General features: G+C 38.6%; 1 protein-coding gene across 4 annotated transcripts in view; it reads right to left on the bottom strand.

The window, feature by feature from the left end:
- Positions 1-8,700: 8,700 nt before the first annotated feature.
- Positions 8,701-16,284, bottom strand: part of mms22l (MMS22-like, DNA repair protein) — a 62,863-nt gene continuing 55,279 nt past the window's right edge. For 3 of the 4 annotated variants that reach the window (XM_015355475.2, XM_015355489.2, XM_015355478.2), the window contains exons 18-25: positions 15,989-16,131; positions 14,752-14,911; positions 13,099-13,268; positions 12,770-12,981; positions 11,944-12,110; positions 11,213-11,309; positions 10,271-10,438; positions 8,701-9,340 (exon numbers count right to left, since the gene is read on the bottom strand). In XM_015355475.2, coding sequence (XP_015210961.2) covers positions 9,265-9,340; positions 10,271-10,438; positions 11,213-11,309; positions 11,944-12,110; positions 12,770-12,981; positions 13,099-13,268; positions 14,752-14,911; positions 15,989-16,131 — 1,193 coding nt within the window. In that variant the 3' untranslated portion in view covers positions 8,701-9,264. The remainder of the gene's footprint in view (positions 9,341-10,270; positions 10,439-11,212; positions 11,310-11,943; positions 12,111-12,769; positions 12,982-13,098; positions 13,269-14,751; positions 14,912-15,988; positions 16,132-16,284) is intronic. The other variant, XM_015355496.2, reaches the window with a different exon arrangement.

Genomic DNA, 16,284 nt, shown 5'->3' with positions numbered 1-16,284 from the left:
AACACTAGTCCCGATCTGCCCTGCATTTCCATGGGGAAATCAATGAGAAAGAAGTACCGCTAATGCTAAAACATACATCATATACTAAACAATTTATAGCACCTTAAAAAAGTATTCATCTCCCTGCAATTTCCATATTTTGTTGATATATGACCTTGCAATCAAGATATTTTCAAGTACGACTTTATATTTAGTATGAATTCTGATAAAGCTAAATCAATTCTGACAGTATTGTATGTAAATGATTCAGAAAATTAGATCATTCGCAAATATTCAACCCCCTTGGCTGTACACTTTATGAGTTCAAAAGATTAGTCTAACAGATCACAAAATTAGTGAAATGGTCGCTGTGTGTAATCAAACCTTATTTCAGAATGAATGCATCAATCTTTGTAAAGTTCCCTCAGTTTGATACTGAACATCAAAGCACAGCTCACATCGTGCTATACTACATAGGAATGACCAGGAGCTTTGACAGAGAAACACAGGGAAGGAGACACTGCTGATCAATGTGAGCTGGAATGGGCCATGTAGGGGCACTGCCTGGGAATGACCTTAATGGTGTCCAGCCAGGAAAGCAGGGTATTGGTTAGGGAAGCTGCAGTGACACATTGAAAGATGTGTCAGTAATATTGAAAGATTTGCTAAGTTCCGTGTCTGAGGCTGGAGTCTGAATTCACACACTGACACTATACCATTGACCAAATCCCTCTACAAAACTAATCTGTATGGACAAGGGGCAAGGAAGAAACCATCACTGAAAAAGACTCATCTTAAATCTCATACAGAGCTTGGGAGAAAGCAACAGTATTAAGTTTTGCTAGAGTTTTGTATAAAAAAAAGTTAATTGGAATTCAGCAACATGTGACATGATTGACAGTGGGTAAAAACGCTTCATTATATTTCAGTTCATTAAAGCTGCAATAACAAATAACCACAACAGCATAACACACATTCCATAACAACTCAACAACAATGAATAATGCTCTGTGTGATAGCCTTGGTCTAGCATGTGCAGTATCGGTACGTGGCACCGATATCCATTTTCTAGACTTCGGACTGCTCTTGTTTCCAACATTCAAACTCATAATCCCTGTTCTCTTCAAGAGGTTTGTGCTACAAATAGAAACCTAATGTTCCCAGTAGATATGGGAACAATAGCCATTACTTCAAGAGGTTGTGACCACAGGGACGTCTTCCCCAAACTTGTGAGCTAGAAGATCGGCCATGTAGCCTACAGAAGGGGGCTCATTATGTGGATAATGTGCTGTACTCTAGATGTGGAGGGATTTCTGAAGAAGTGGATGGCAAGTTGCCTTCCTTGATTAACACATCAATACTTCTGGACACGTTCGGCTTCTATCAAAATTAAGGCCCTTAGAAATAGTCTGAGGGAGACATGGACACTCAGAAAATGCAAATCTAGGAAAATTAAAATGAAATTATAATATCACTAGCAAGAGTGAAGAATTGAAACGAAGCACCAGAAAAGGAAAGAGCAGGTCTGAGCCTTAACCACAGAGATTGGAGGATCTGGTGAGTTAATATACAGTATTTCAACACTGTGAATTGTGCACACAAAGGTACAGAAACAAATGTTTAATAATTATAATAAAAAATGCAGGACTTGGTGGGAAGTGGGAACCGTTCACTTACCTATATCTTGTGCACAACATTTATGGGCAGAGTACAGTGGGTGTGACTTTAATGTTAGTCCTGGAGAGTCACTGTACAGTTTTCTAGGTCACCTGTTTCTAAAGACTGAGAACACCTGTAAATTGATGATGAATTAACCAAGTGAGAACTCTGGCCCGTGAGGACTAGAGGGTCCTGTGATTTTGGTCCCAAATAATCTCTAAAGTACCTTGTTTATTAAATTAACAGCGGTTAATCAAATGTTAATCAGCATAATGAATTGACCAAGAGCTTTTGGCTTAAATGTCAGTGCACCTGCTACATAAGTATGGTACTATCCTGATAATAACTTTATGAAGTTGTTCCAGTTGTATTATTTTGATAAATTTTTCGGCACTATTAAACTGCTGTAACACCGACATGGATAATGGAACAAAACATTTTAATTACTAGAAGATTTATTAACTAAGCATATTTTTTCCAGATGTTGGCAGGAACTAGGTTTCTTCCCACAGTCAAAAGATATACTGGTAGATAAATTGGCTTCTAGGAATCATGGCCCTGATGTGAGTGAGTGTGTCCTGCGATGGACTGGCTTCTGCTCCAGTACCTGCCTTGTGCCTGTCGCTTGCCAGGACAAGCACTAGTTTGAAAAGAAAATGGAAGAAAATGAAATCATACATTTTAGTAATGAATATAAGGAAAACAGGAAGGTAAAGACTGGTTTCAGTTTTGTATCCATGACACACACAGACCCATCCTTCATATAAGGCACATTGAGTTTTGAAGTTGGTTTGGTAACAAAACCGGTAAATTTCTTAATAGCTCAAGTAAACACTAGACAAATTAGTTGTACAGACCTCGCCCTTGAATACTTATTTTAACCAACAACCTGTTTAGAAAGAACTTGAAAGCAGTATTTAAACAGACCTTTCTTTCACTGAAGCATGGAAAGATGGATGCACTATGATGAAATTCATTTGAAAAGGTGGTATCATTAACAAAGAGATACAAATAATGTCTCTATTGTAATCACAGAGGCTGGAACTGCATAGATACGCCTACCACTATGGAGACTGCGGAAAAAAAGGCTTTAGATGCAGTCTCTCTCCAGAGACAAGGAACAGGCCTCCCAGGTGCTGGAGCCTTACAAAGCCATGTGGTTGCTCTCTAGGTTCAATACACTGCTTTCATAATGAAAAGATTCATGTTCTCAGTTAATAACTGGCCTAAAGAGGCTTTCACTGACTGCATTAAGTGCAGTTATAATGGCTAGGTTTATTGAATAGATTAATATTTTACACAAGGAGTATTAAGTAATGTTGAGATTGTTCTAACTGGTAATAATTATCAGGAACTCACACTCAGCATTTACTGAAGCAAAAAAAATGTATTAAGTTTTTCAGAAAAAAACTATTGTCTGTTACATTTAAAAACTAATTCTAAATTTTATGTTTATCAGATAAAAAGCTCTTGTTGAAGGCATTAGCTTTTGCTTCAGAAAAGTCAGTGCAATTACACTGCAAATAATCTTGAAATCCACTTCAAAATTAATATTTATAATGTGAACCTATACTTTGGGTGTTTCTTAACATTAATATATACCAAACACATTTAACACTATTTCAAACAGTGAGCCAAAAGCATATTACTGAGAATTATCTGTGAAAAAACAGGCTTTTCTAAGTTTGCTCTGCGTGTTTAAAATAGAAATTCCTTTCTAAACAATTCTAACCATTTGTCAGTAATAAAAGAGCATTTAAGGTCTTCACCAGCGTTGCTTTCAAGAATTGCGAGTATATTTAAATCAAGAGCTGTAAAAATTCCAACGCAGTCCACTTGCATGGGTTTCCTCTCTTAGGCTTCCTTAACATCCCATCACTTTCAATAACCACGGATGTGATTCAGTGTCACAGTGGTCTGGAGCCTCAGGAAACACTGGGGGCAAGGTGGGATACACCCAGGATGGGATACTAGTCCACATGCACACACACCAGGCCCATTTCAGAGACGTCAGTTAACCTACCAGCATGTGTTTAGATTGCGGAAGGAAACTGGAATACCTGGAGGAAACCCATGCAAACACAGAAACATACAAACTCCAGACAGAAAACACCCCAGGGATCAAACTGAGGACCCCAGCGCTGCGCGGCAGCAGTGCTAACCACTGCATCACTGTGCCAGCTCCCTGCGTGTGTCAGATTTTGTGAAGTCGCCAAAAGATGTTCAAAAATACATCTTATCAAACTGTTTTATTCGAAAAGCTGAGTGCTCAAACTGAAGACTGAAGACGTGTTGCAGTAAAATGTGAGCAAACACTAAAAAGAAAAAACTGAAATCTCTTGATTGAATAAATTTTCAGATCCATGAACTCAATGTTTGGTAGAAGCACATTTGGCAGCAATTGCAGCCACAAGTCATTTTGCTCATACAGTACGTCTCTACCAGCTTCGTACCTTGGCTTGGTGTAAATTCTTGCTCATTCTTCTTGGCAGATTTGCTCAAGCTCTATTAAGGTTCTTGAGGAACTGCAGTTTTCAAGTCCTTGAACAGATTTCAAGTAAGGACCTTGACTGGGCCACTGAAAGACATTCAGTTTCTTATTCTTAAGCCACTCTAAGTTTCGATCACTGTGCTCTTGAAAGGTGAATTTTTGTCCCAGTTTCAGGCCTGAAGCAGATTCTTCTCGATGACTTGCCAATACTTCCGTTCCTATCAGTCTTGAACAGCTTCCTTTTGATGCAAAGCAGAATTACACTGCCATTCTAGACAGCAGGGATGGTGTTGACTGAGTGATGAACGACTGCACTGCATCTGCATTTAGCAACTTCCAATTTACTACCAGCAACCTCCAATTTAAGTCTTAATTGAAAAAAAGCCTTTTGTCACATTTTGCAGTATCTGGTAAGTGCTTTCTTGCAAACCCTGTGAGAATTTGAGATGTTTTGTTGTCAGTTTCTTACAAGCTCCTTTTGTGGAGTAACCTGGATCTTGTTGACTGTTTGAAATCCCCCCCCCCACCATCTTAGCCACTGAACACTATAACCATTGCAAAGTCACTGTTGGCTTCACTGTAGCATCCCTAACCACTTTCCTCCTTGCCCAGCTGCTCAGTTTGGACAGACGGCCTGTTCATGGCAGTGTCTAGGTGCCTTCCAGTTCATTATATTCAAATTCATTATGCTCAAGAGAACCAGATATTATGGGTCTTTAAAATGTTTTTTATAGCCATCTCCTAATTTCTGCCTTTATACAACTTTATCTCTGAGTTGCTGTGAAAGCTCCCTGGTCTTTATGGCATGTTTGTTTATTCTGAAATCATGTGAACCACTATTACACACAGACAAAGAGCATTGAAGTTGCTGTGCGGCTCATTTAGGTAATTGTTTGTGTGCCTAGATTGATTCAGGTGTGCCACCGCAAAGGGATTGAATATTTCTGTAGTCATGACTTTTTCATTTTTCGTTCATAACATGTATGTACTTTTTTGCACTCAATGTATGGAGTAGGCTGCGTCTGTAAAACATACTCATTGCTACCTCAAATTGTCCTAACTGCAAGCTTTAAGGCAACAAAATGGGAAAATTGTGCAAGAGTTTGAATACAGTTGCAAGGTTACATACATGATCTATTGGTTTGTATAACATTATATATATTTCAAGAAACTGTACAATGTAAAATATTTTAACTGGCCTATAAAATACATCACAAACAGAACTTGAAAAAAATAAAACTTTAAAACTAATCTTGATTAAATTCTATTTTCTAAGCTTTGGGGAAAATATTGGTATGCCAATTTAAGACTAATAAATTGTTCCTAACCTTCCAGGGTGAAGAAAAATTCATTTATATTTAAAAAATGCATTCAATTTTATTATTGTTTATTATTATTTTATTCATGTCAGTTGAGGGAGGACTAAATTTATGCTTAGGGGATAAAGAGTTACATAAAACTGGTAAATAATGCAGCATTATTTAACCAGCTAAATTTATTCACACGATAAAATTTTATATATTATGGGAACCTTTGGACAGAAATCATTATACATGCATTAATGGCTATTTAATTGGAAACAAGAAAAAAATAGGACTTTGTAGGGAGCTCCACACCCCCACAACTCTTTGCGAAAAGAAGTCTTTCCTTCTTTCAGGAATGACATTTTTCCATAATACTTCCACTTCAAAATTGGACAATGGAATCAGGTGTACATGCTTTAGAATGCCTTCTTATACAGATGACCCCTTTGACATTGCTCAGAATGTTAAATAACATCGAACGTCATCCGCTAACAGAAGTTATAAACTTGAAGACTTGAAATAAATTAATTGCTCTTACAATCACTCCATACATTTAAAAAGAGAAAAAACATGAATGGCACATAAAAGTCAAACCATTTAAGGCACACGTCCAGCAATTCCAAGTTATCATAACATCTCAACATAGCAATATATAAACAAAACTCTCTTGCCATCTCATGATATTCCTAATTTCATAATGCTGCACAGTTATTATTCTCTTTGAAATAAAGCAAAAGTGTGATATCATGCGATTCCTGTTGCCATTTTATTTTCATATCTTATGATATGACTAACCCTAAAAGATCAAAAATGGGAAAACAATAAAACTCTCAACACGGATCTAGGTGTTGCGGGACATTGAATAAGAAATTATCCATATTGAACTCAAGGGTTAATATAAAAGACAGCCTTTATGTGCATGAAATGCCAATTTGACCCAAGGCATCAGCTTCCAGGAAGGAAGTAAGAGAGAAAACAAAGCCCGAGCAACTGGAGTCCATGTGCCATATTGTCTCTCTAACAGGCAGAAACTGTAAACATGAGAGCTTTTTGAAAAAAAAAAAACATACTTATGTAATTGCGACTCCTTTCTTGTCAAATAAAGACAGGAACTAATTACCCCTTCACTTTCTTGAATACTAAGTGATTATGATTTTTCCACTTCACCCAATATTTAAATAACAATGTCTTTTCTTTAGTCCAAAAGAAGGCTCTAATTACAAAAGTAAATCCATAAAAATGAGAACAATAAAAAATCACTTATATTATCAAAGTACTATTCACTATTTTGTGAAAAAAGTGCTTCTTGTCTTTGAACAGTGCACTCCCTCTTCATTCACAAGCAGAAGTACACCAGCTTTGACTGTATTTAAATAACATTTTATAAAGAGCAGGCAGGTTAAGGTGAATGCATTTATGCTTCCAGGTACTGTAAACTGGATGTTCTTTTCCGACACTGTAGGGTATCATGAACAGCCTTTACTTTGAAGGGCAACAAGTGCTAAAAATAACATTTTAAAATTAAACCGTTTACAGCTTATGCTCTAGATCGATGCAAATGTTTTATGATAGTTTAGGAAAATTGGTTCAAGCCCACGTTTATTGTCGTATGTACCTGTGTACAATAAAATGGTTATTGTATGGTTCCTTACATGACAAATTGCACAACAGATGACATAATGAAGACATTAAAAATTACATTACAAACGACATCACATCACTATGTGTGAGTTTGAGTGTGCTTTGACAATTACTAAATAAAATGTCATAACCATAAATTTTAATCTTTCTCTTTTGTATAAGTTTAGAATGATCAGTTATTTTTATTAACCAAATGTGCGTTTTTCATTTCTCAATCGCAATCGAGCTCCGAAGTGTGGATCTGCACACGGGAGTAGGAGGAAGTGTGGGCAGACCCCTCTCAGACTACACTGGCCTGAGCTGGAGGCTCAGTGTTGAGTGCAGGAGAGGAGCATCCCTCACTAACAGCACTGTATAGCTGCACGTGCAATTTAGGAGGACACATTTACTCTTTATTCATGCAGAACTGTAATGATTACTTTTAGGATTTTTGTATTTCAATAATGTATTATGATGACATGCTATAAATAGCTAATAATTATGGGTGGTTGATACATACATTAAAGAAATGCATAGTTAAAACATGATATCATGTGGAAATTAAATGTAGATTGGAGGACTAACTCTTGTGTGCCACTAGGTGGCGCTGTGTATTAGCTGTGGTAACCACATGGTCCTTCACATTTTTGTCATAGAAACAGATGTTTACTGTAGCACGAATTTTGAGGAACATTTAATCTCTCATTTCCAACTGCATTCATTTTTTTATTTTTATGCCCTATCCCTTTTAAAATTTGCTAATTTTACCTGAAAAGGAAAAAACAACAACATTTCAGTCGGTTACAGAGCCCTTTTCAGCCCTTTTTTTTCCATGTAGTGTTCAGACGTCTTGTTGTTCCTTTGCATGTCTGCCTGCTGAATAGGCTTACCAGTCTAACCACTTTTAGCAAATTTTAACTGAATCAGTTTTGCCACTACAACACCTCATCCCAGTACACACAGTGGGGGGTGAGAGAGACTGCTGTCCAAATACGGTTGGAAGAGCCTTCCATCATTCCTCATGCTGGGATCATGCAGTGTTTTCAGCAGAATAACCAGTGATTGCAGGTAAGATCACCAACAACACAGCAAGCTCCCAGTTGTACAGCAAGTTGAGGCCACACTGCATCTTTAGTCCACCCACCCTGCTGGAGCTGAGCCGCCCTGCACTCCACCAGTTCAAGAATTTCAGCCTCTGTCACTCAAGACAAAGGCCAGACTGGCACCTGGTTACAGATGGTTACGAGCCATTACAGCTTCAGTCACAGGCAGGCAACCCATGGATACTTCCCACTCAGAAGGCCTGTTCGCATTATGAAACCCTTTAATTGTGCATCTAAAGTATGTATTCAAACAGTAAAGTCCTAGCACTTTTGTGCTAGTTAGAGAGAAATTTATACTGCACTTCTAAATTTAGTCTTACCGTGTTCTCCAATAAATCTAAGAAATTGCTGTAATCAGATTTCACAAGAATCAAACCAGGCTCAGAGAATACATAATTTATAAGGCAGCTTGATTTGAGATTCTCAGGGTATTCCCTGTTTACACGGAAGGCCCCGTGTTAGCGGACGTCTAAACATTTGCATATGTTCATAGCTGTATCTCCTCTGAGCCTTTTCTTTCCAACAGTAGAGACTGAGCATGCCATTTTGCCCCAGGGTTTTGAAATTTTATTATGCTTTTACACCTCATTCCAATTCTTCATCCATATCTAATATTTTTCTCATACTGTTGTTTGCTGGTTTTCGGAATACGGTATTTACAATGTCTGTCTCCATCCAGCCCTAGTTTTAAATAGACAAGTTAGGCAACACATCTAAGTAGGAAAAATAACTTAATTCAAAATGAACATTAATTCACAAACAATGCAATATATGCCAGAATAACTCAATCTGACAATCACAAAGAAAGGAATTCGAGGTCTTTTAAATGAAATATATAAAATATGACTTATTTTACCAGCGCAAGTCTCAGAAGGACATAATGCATATGCCTTTGGACCTAAAATTCCACCTACAGTCTACATTTTTGTAGTCTTTCCTGCAGGTTAGAAATTTCCAGTGCTGCAATTGTGCTTAATATTTCATAATCCTATTGTTAAAAACGTAGTGAGATTTTTTTTAAATAACAAAACAGAAATGTACAATGCAAGTCAGAAGAATGGGTCCTGGACTGTCTTGTACTGTTGGCTTCAAATGATCGATGATGCTGTCAGTCATTATCAAAGCTGACAATCTCGGCTTGACCACTTTCCCCAAGGTGAGACAGCAGCTTCCTGTAGGCACTTCTGGGAGACAGCGAGACAATAATAATCAGAACGCTTTTCAGAATCCTGGTAAAAGCAAGTGAGACAGTGGAATGGCCACCTTTGGATTAGTTAACATTCTAGATGTGATGCAGTCCTGGGAAATACACAGAAAACACTGTGTGATACTGATTAGTGTTCATGTGTTTAAAAGGAACTTACATATTAAAAAGTTCAGAACTTTTCAAACCATGTTGAAGAATAAATGCTGCGATTCTGAAAATTGTTTTAAAAAAAACAGAAATCTCATTTGGGATCTGCATGAAACCGAACACTTCCGAAAGTGATATACATACATATCTATGGAAGCTTGGATTCTAAACTTACACACTATGACCAATATCTTGTTTTCAGAACATATCATAGCAAGATAACTTTTTTTTAATCAGTTATTAGAAATTGTTTGATTTTTTTAAGGATTACAAAGAACCACCTTCTTGCTTAGGCTAATATTAACGGGCATGCTAGAGTACATCAGAGGAGAAGCCTAAAGAGTTAAATCTAAGCTGAAACATCAAGAAAAATAATTTAAAGAGAAAAAAGAGCACTTAACAGTAATAGCACACAAATGACACAATTATTACTTCTTGTCTTTTTCCTCCAGGGCATTCTCATGTAGTCGTTTTTATATTTTGTGAGCTATTCACTATGCATCCAGCCACTGTATTCAATTTGCTGGTCTGTGTACTTATTTTCTTTAAGATTTCCAGTTGTTTTTCCAGCACGGTGGAGGAGCAGAGGGACAGATAGTGGACTGTTGTTAACAATCAGGTATGACAGACTGGACAGGTAACCCTGGGGACTAGAATCCCAGTCGCCTGTACAGCTTTGATTAGCATAACGTTTCAACTGAGCAGTTTATGAGGCAGTGCTAATGGATAAGGTGTAAGTAGAATGAATGTGGTCTCCTACCTCTGTGCAGTGTTCTTGCCCAGACCTCTCTTATGTTCTGAGTTCCTGAGACAGAGAGACATGGTAGGTATAAGGCTGACAACCACAGGCTGGTCCAGAACTGCCACAGTCTCTAGGATACTGAACACTTGCTGGTCATACACCCACATATGCTCCTCAATAAATTGCCTGAAAAACAAAGATTGCATCCATCAGTTATGGTTTTGTGCATTGATCTCCAGTCAATTCATATGTTTTACTCATACAACCTTTTCTATTGATTAATTATAAACACTTAATTAGGGTATGGGTATTTCTGAACATGATAGAAAGGAGGTTCACACTGCTACAGAGCTGAACAGCAAATCAAAACTTTTATTTTAATAAACAACAATGAAAAAATTAAACCAAGTTCAATTTTCTACAAAAGAACCAATACCATGTGCAATGTAAAAGCCTGATGAACACAAATTGTTCAACCGAATAAAAATGCAAAGGTCCAGTTTATAACTGAAATCACCAGTCATATAACAAATGGAACTGAAATGCATTATAATTCGAAGGCAAAATGTCATCTAATCAAAAGTGTAAAAAAAACAAAGCTTCCTTGACTTGAAAATCAAAAAGAAAAACTTTTTTCCTAATGTTGTATAATTGCCTTATATTTCCTTATATCGATAATTGTTATTACTGCAGGAATACCCATGTCAAAAACATGTCCATCTGACCTGTTCCACGTCTCTTCAAAGCAAAGAATGATGGAGCCATGCTCCTTGTGGACGAAAAGGTCACACTAAGCACAAGCCAAGTAGAATATAGCCCTGAGACCAAGACGATGCCATGGCACGTCATGATTTTGAGAATTACTGCTAGACAACAAACAATTTCAATTCAACAAGGTACCTTTCCAAATGACAAGGTAGGTGAATACATTTGAACTACTCTAGAATTGATGGTTCTTACCTTAAAACAGCAATCAGCTGGGAGCAGGGCCGCTCTGCTGCAGCTGCATGGCAACTCTCAACCACAAGCTGCAGTGTGTCTGTGCTCAGCTTTTTCACTGAACATGGAACGGAAACAATGGCAGCAAGATTACACACAGTACTGAAGACACTGGTAGAGACAGTGTAACACTTTAAAAAAAAAACAATTGGCCTCCTATCACTCTACTGCACTACAGTTCTTTATTTTTTATTTTGCACTGGACTAGATATAAAGAGCACAAACCTAACATTCATTATGATATGCGTGTTTGGCATCTAAACTACAAACAAGCTACGATTTAGGATAACAACTATTATTGGCAGGTTTTAGGATGGTTGAAAGACTGGGCAATTCAGTACAAACTGGCCAAATCTACTTTTATGTTACAGAGCACAGAAGAGCATCTATTCTTCAGGCGGTTAATTACAATCTTTTACGGAACTACGGATTCAGCTCCTGCCTGCTCTATGACAGCATGAGTTTCTGCACAGATCTGGAAAGAAAACGCTTTGTTGTCCACAATCATTTTTTAGGTTTTAAAAAATAGAAACCGCATTGAATGAAAATGATCCTATTCAGAGTACTAACTAAAGACTCCCCCCTAAAGACCACAGCAGCATAAATTGCACACAGCAACAGAGGTGTGCCGCTTCCAGCGCACCTGACATGGAAGCAGAATCCTACATGGCAATCTTCACAGGGACTCTCACCTTGGGGCTCATTCACCAGAACCAAGCACTTGAGCACTGCTGGCAGGGGGCCAGTGTAGAAAGCCGGGTCGCTGTCCTTGGCTCTTCTCAGCACCTCGTGGAGGAGCGACAGCACAGACGCCAAACGCGTTGGGGGTGCATGGCCTTTGAACTGCATGTAACTGTCACTGAAAGGTGCCAAAACAAATTACTGACAAATCCACAACACTGGCCACAGACAGAAAGAGGTTTCTCTGATAACATCAAAGGTATTTCTGCTTTGAAGTGCAGGAAAGCGGCTTTTGCCCATGTACTGTATATCTCCCCTAGTTGCTCCCTCTGAACCCTTACCAGTCCAGAGAAGAGCACCCAGGTACGTTCTGGAGCTTAAGGGAATCCCCAAAGGCACTGACAAAGTCAACACAACAGATTTCTTTTGATGAACAGTGAAACTTGAACCAAAAAGAAGGCATTTCGTTAACCAAAGGGTTGTGGGAGTCAGGAACAAGCTACCCAGCCATGTTAATGAAGCTGATATCCTGACATCTTTCAAGAAATGGTGGGGTGGGGGATGAGATCCTTGTATTAAATTAACCTCCAAAAAGGGCTTAGATGGGCTGAATGGCCTCTTCTCTTTTGCAACATTTCTTAAGAAGAAACATAACTACATAACTAAGCTGTTCAAACTCTGAAACATAAAAAAAATCCAATTTCTACTCTTTTGAACCCTTAACCCCTTTTGCAAATGGCACCCACAGGCACACTCAAACCGAATATGTTGAAAATGTGGGAAATGAATTCAATCTCATGCTGTAGATTAGGAAAGTCCTGAGAGACTTGCTCTTACACTGTAACCTGGAGAACGGCGTTCTTTAGAGGGATGATCCTGGGGCTTGCTGTGGTCTCGCAGATGGCCAGCAGGACTGGGTGGTTAGCGATGGCTGAGCCAGAGGGGGAAGATGGGAGAAAGCGGCCTAGGTACTGCTGGATGACACTGCGGAGCTGCTGCTTCAGGTAAGTCCCCTGCTGCTGGGACAGAGCTGACGCCACAGAAAGACCCTTGAAAACAGAAGGAGATGGATGCTTTGTAAGGTAAGCAGCACAGTAAAAAACAAAACTTGTGCCTGTTCTTTGCTGGGAGAAGGGCAGAGTCCCTGTAAACCAACAGATACTGACCTGGAGGTAGAGAGGGAGGCTCTCCTTGACTGCAGACAGAACCTGCGGAGGAAGACCTTTGTCCTGCTGGAACAGGGCATGAGGGAGGAGGAGACTGTCAATTATGCGGAACAGTAACTGTTGAGCTTTGGATGTGGCCAGTATTGGACTCCACTGCTTCACCAAACACCCTGCAATACACAAACAGTCACGCTTTAGGACATCTGAGAAAGAAACCCAGGAAACACAAATAAACAGTGTTTACAAATGCATTAGAGGATAGGGAATGTTTTACACACAGAGCAACGGGAATGTACACAGATTCCTGTACATCAATTAAACAAGTTAATTCTATCCAATGCAACAGAAATTGTTTGATTTCTGTGGTTTTTAAACTGTTCCCTGTTCATATGTAAATAATACAGTAGTTATAGACCTGAATATAAAACAAGTGTATCAGTAACTCTGTTAACTTGCCATCCTAGAATCTAAATTCTGTGAGATTATTCAAAATACATGCTCCAATGAATGCCCTGTATTGGACTATTACATTAGATACTATATAAAACGTTGATGTTTTGCTGGAATGAGAAAAAATGGGAACTGGTTTCCGAGGATGAGAGCTGTGCTTTATTATCTGTTGCAGCTGGCGAGGACTCTCACCTCTTCTATCTGAATCTTTTTTTTGCCTACCTTTCATTCGGAGATGAAAGGTCCCGGCTGCAACAAAGCAGCTCTATTAACATGCGAGATGCATCAAAGACAGTGGTGCCAAAGGTGCCGGTCACTTCATTAACATCTTACTTAGGCATGATTGAGCTCATAACCGTGAACTCCTACAGATCATGTGAACGGTGGAAAGGAATGAATTAGGCTTCATTGTCTTCCACAGTTTGCTCCGTTCTTTTTAATTGGTCTTATTCCTGTCCAGACATGTTGCAGGAGCTGATGCCCTGGCTCTTATCAAGAAACAGCTGGATGGGACCCTTGAACAATTAGCTACTCCTAACCTAAAAAGACACAGACTGGAAGACCCTCCTCTAATTTGTAACCTTCCTAGCGTTCTGTCCTGTGGCCCATCCCCTCCAACCGCCTGGGTTTCTTTTGAAGTCACACAAAAATACCAACAAGGCAAAGTTTACTACTTGTGGGACAATTTATAAATTCAACTCAAGTTCTAATTCAATCCCAAATCAATTGGATTCGACTACAACAATTATCTGTATGAAAAGGCTTTTATTTTTTTCTCTAAAATAAATTAAATAAAATCCATTTCTACTGAAGTTCACTCACACTGGTCAATGCAAATTAACAATTATGCTGTTAAAACTAAATAATGCGACTCGCATACTGCTGTCATACTCAGATGCGCGTACTGTTTTTCATGAGTAATGAAGTGACATTAGGCAGACTGCCTAATATTAAATGATCATTGTACTGCTCTGTAATTGCAGAAATGACAGCCACCATGTCATGAATTTAGAATCTCTTAATCCTTTATTGAAGGAAAAAGGCTTAAGCATTAAATACATGACAGACTGAGTCGAAACAGGTAGGGTTTTAGTTACAGATTAATTTGGGCACCTTCGTCAATCACATTTTCAAAACAAAGAGGCAAAGACAGCCATGGGAGTAAAGTATTTAATTAATAGAAATTGTTAACTAGATACATACCTACTGCCCAGTAAGCCAAATGGAGTCCTTCTTGAGGTCCCTTATTAATCAAGTAGGGTTTAATGTACTTCATAACATCCCCCACATACTCCAAGACCTTCGAAACCATGGATGACTTCTCTGCTAATGTCTGCAATCCAGCGAAGGCTCTTCCAACAGCCTGTCAAACCAGAGTGATAACGGCTATGGCATATTAAAAACGCTAAATGTTTAAAGTAACAGGAAACATTTTCAACACAAGGGTTTATATTTCATTTAATTTGCCCTTTTCAGTAATACTACTCTTCAGAAAGTAAAAAGTACTACTTTCAAAGTAGAGCAGTAATTTCTGTAAAAGTCCTTTCCCCCACTTTCTGTTGCAGCAGGAGGTCCAGATTAGAGCTATCATCAAGAAAGAGTACTAAGTTTTGAATTTAGAAGAATGGTCGAAAAAGAAGGGACTAGTTTGCAAAATGTCCCTAGATCTATACATTCAAGGTACATACATAAAAGGTACCAACACTGGGCCCCTGTCTGCAAGAGGTCAGATTCACACTGTGAAGATCGTCTAAGTGGCTCCTTTGATGAACAGGATTTCTGGAAGTAGAATGTATAATATCCCAACTGTTGTCTTAGAAAACTGAGGCAGAATGGTGGTGCAGTTCCTGTGTCGGTATGTCCTGACTGTGTTTGCATGGGTTTCCTCCCACAGTCCTTAGACATACTGGTAGGTTAATTGGCTCCTGAGTAAACTGGCCCTGATATTAGGATGTGAGTGTTTGTGTCTGTGGTTGCCCTGCTTTGGACTGGCATCCCTTCCAGGGTGAATCCAGTCTTGTGCCCAGTGCTTCCTGGCACAGGCTCTGATCCACCATGATCCTGAACTAGATAAGTGGTTATTGAAAGTGATATGATGTTGTTTAAGAAAATTATTTAATCTTCAACATTCCAGTCCATATTCCAAATAAAATCTGCTGGTAAGAGTTTGTATGAAGCCTATACAAAAAGCACACTTCCACATTTTCTGCAAGCCACTGAAAACAGCATTAATAATTTCTCTACAAGACAGTGTAATCATTTTTATAGCATTTCTAATACACTTCCTGAGATTAACACAACAATAACAAGTAAAACATTAATGAGATACATTTACTTCCAAGCGGTACTCTTCTAAAATTCCAAGAGCAGTTTGTTTAGTTTGCTGAAAGGAACACAGGAAACAGTTTCAATGTCTCATCACACCCTCTTTATGGGATACCTTAATAAAAAGGGAGAGAGCAGGTCTGGGCTCCAGCTTGATAGCCGGCTGCTCTATTTGTGCTCTCTGGAGTAGCGATTCCATTTCAGGCAATTTAAATATCAGTCTAGTAAGCTCTGAGAGCTGACCACTATTTCCCTTCCCTGTAAAAGAAAACAAGAAACCAGAACCATCATTACAATAAAACTACACACAAGCAGAGGAGCAAGATGGTGGGCTGGTCATTATAATTATTGTCATCACTGCTATCGTGCAAATTTTCAAAAGCTCATTTGTAAAGATAAAACATTTGATAT

This window comes from Lepisosteus oculatus, chromosome 2 (genome assembly GCF_040954835.1).
Source record: "Lepisosteus oculatus isolate fLepOcu1 chromosome 2, fLepOcu1.hap2, whole genome shotgun sequence".
NCBI lineage: Eukaryota > Metazoa > Chordata > Actinopteri > Semionotiformes > Lepisosteidae > Lepisosteus > Lepisosteus oculatus.
The sequence above is the reverse complement of the archived record's forward strand: the minus strand, read 5'-3'. Positions and strand labels throughout refer to the sequence as shown.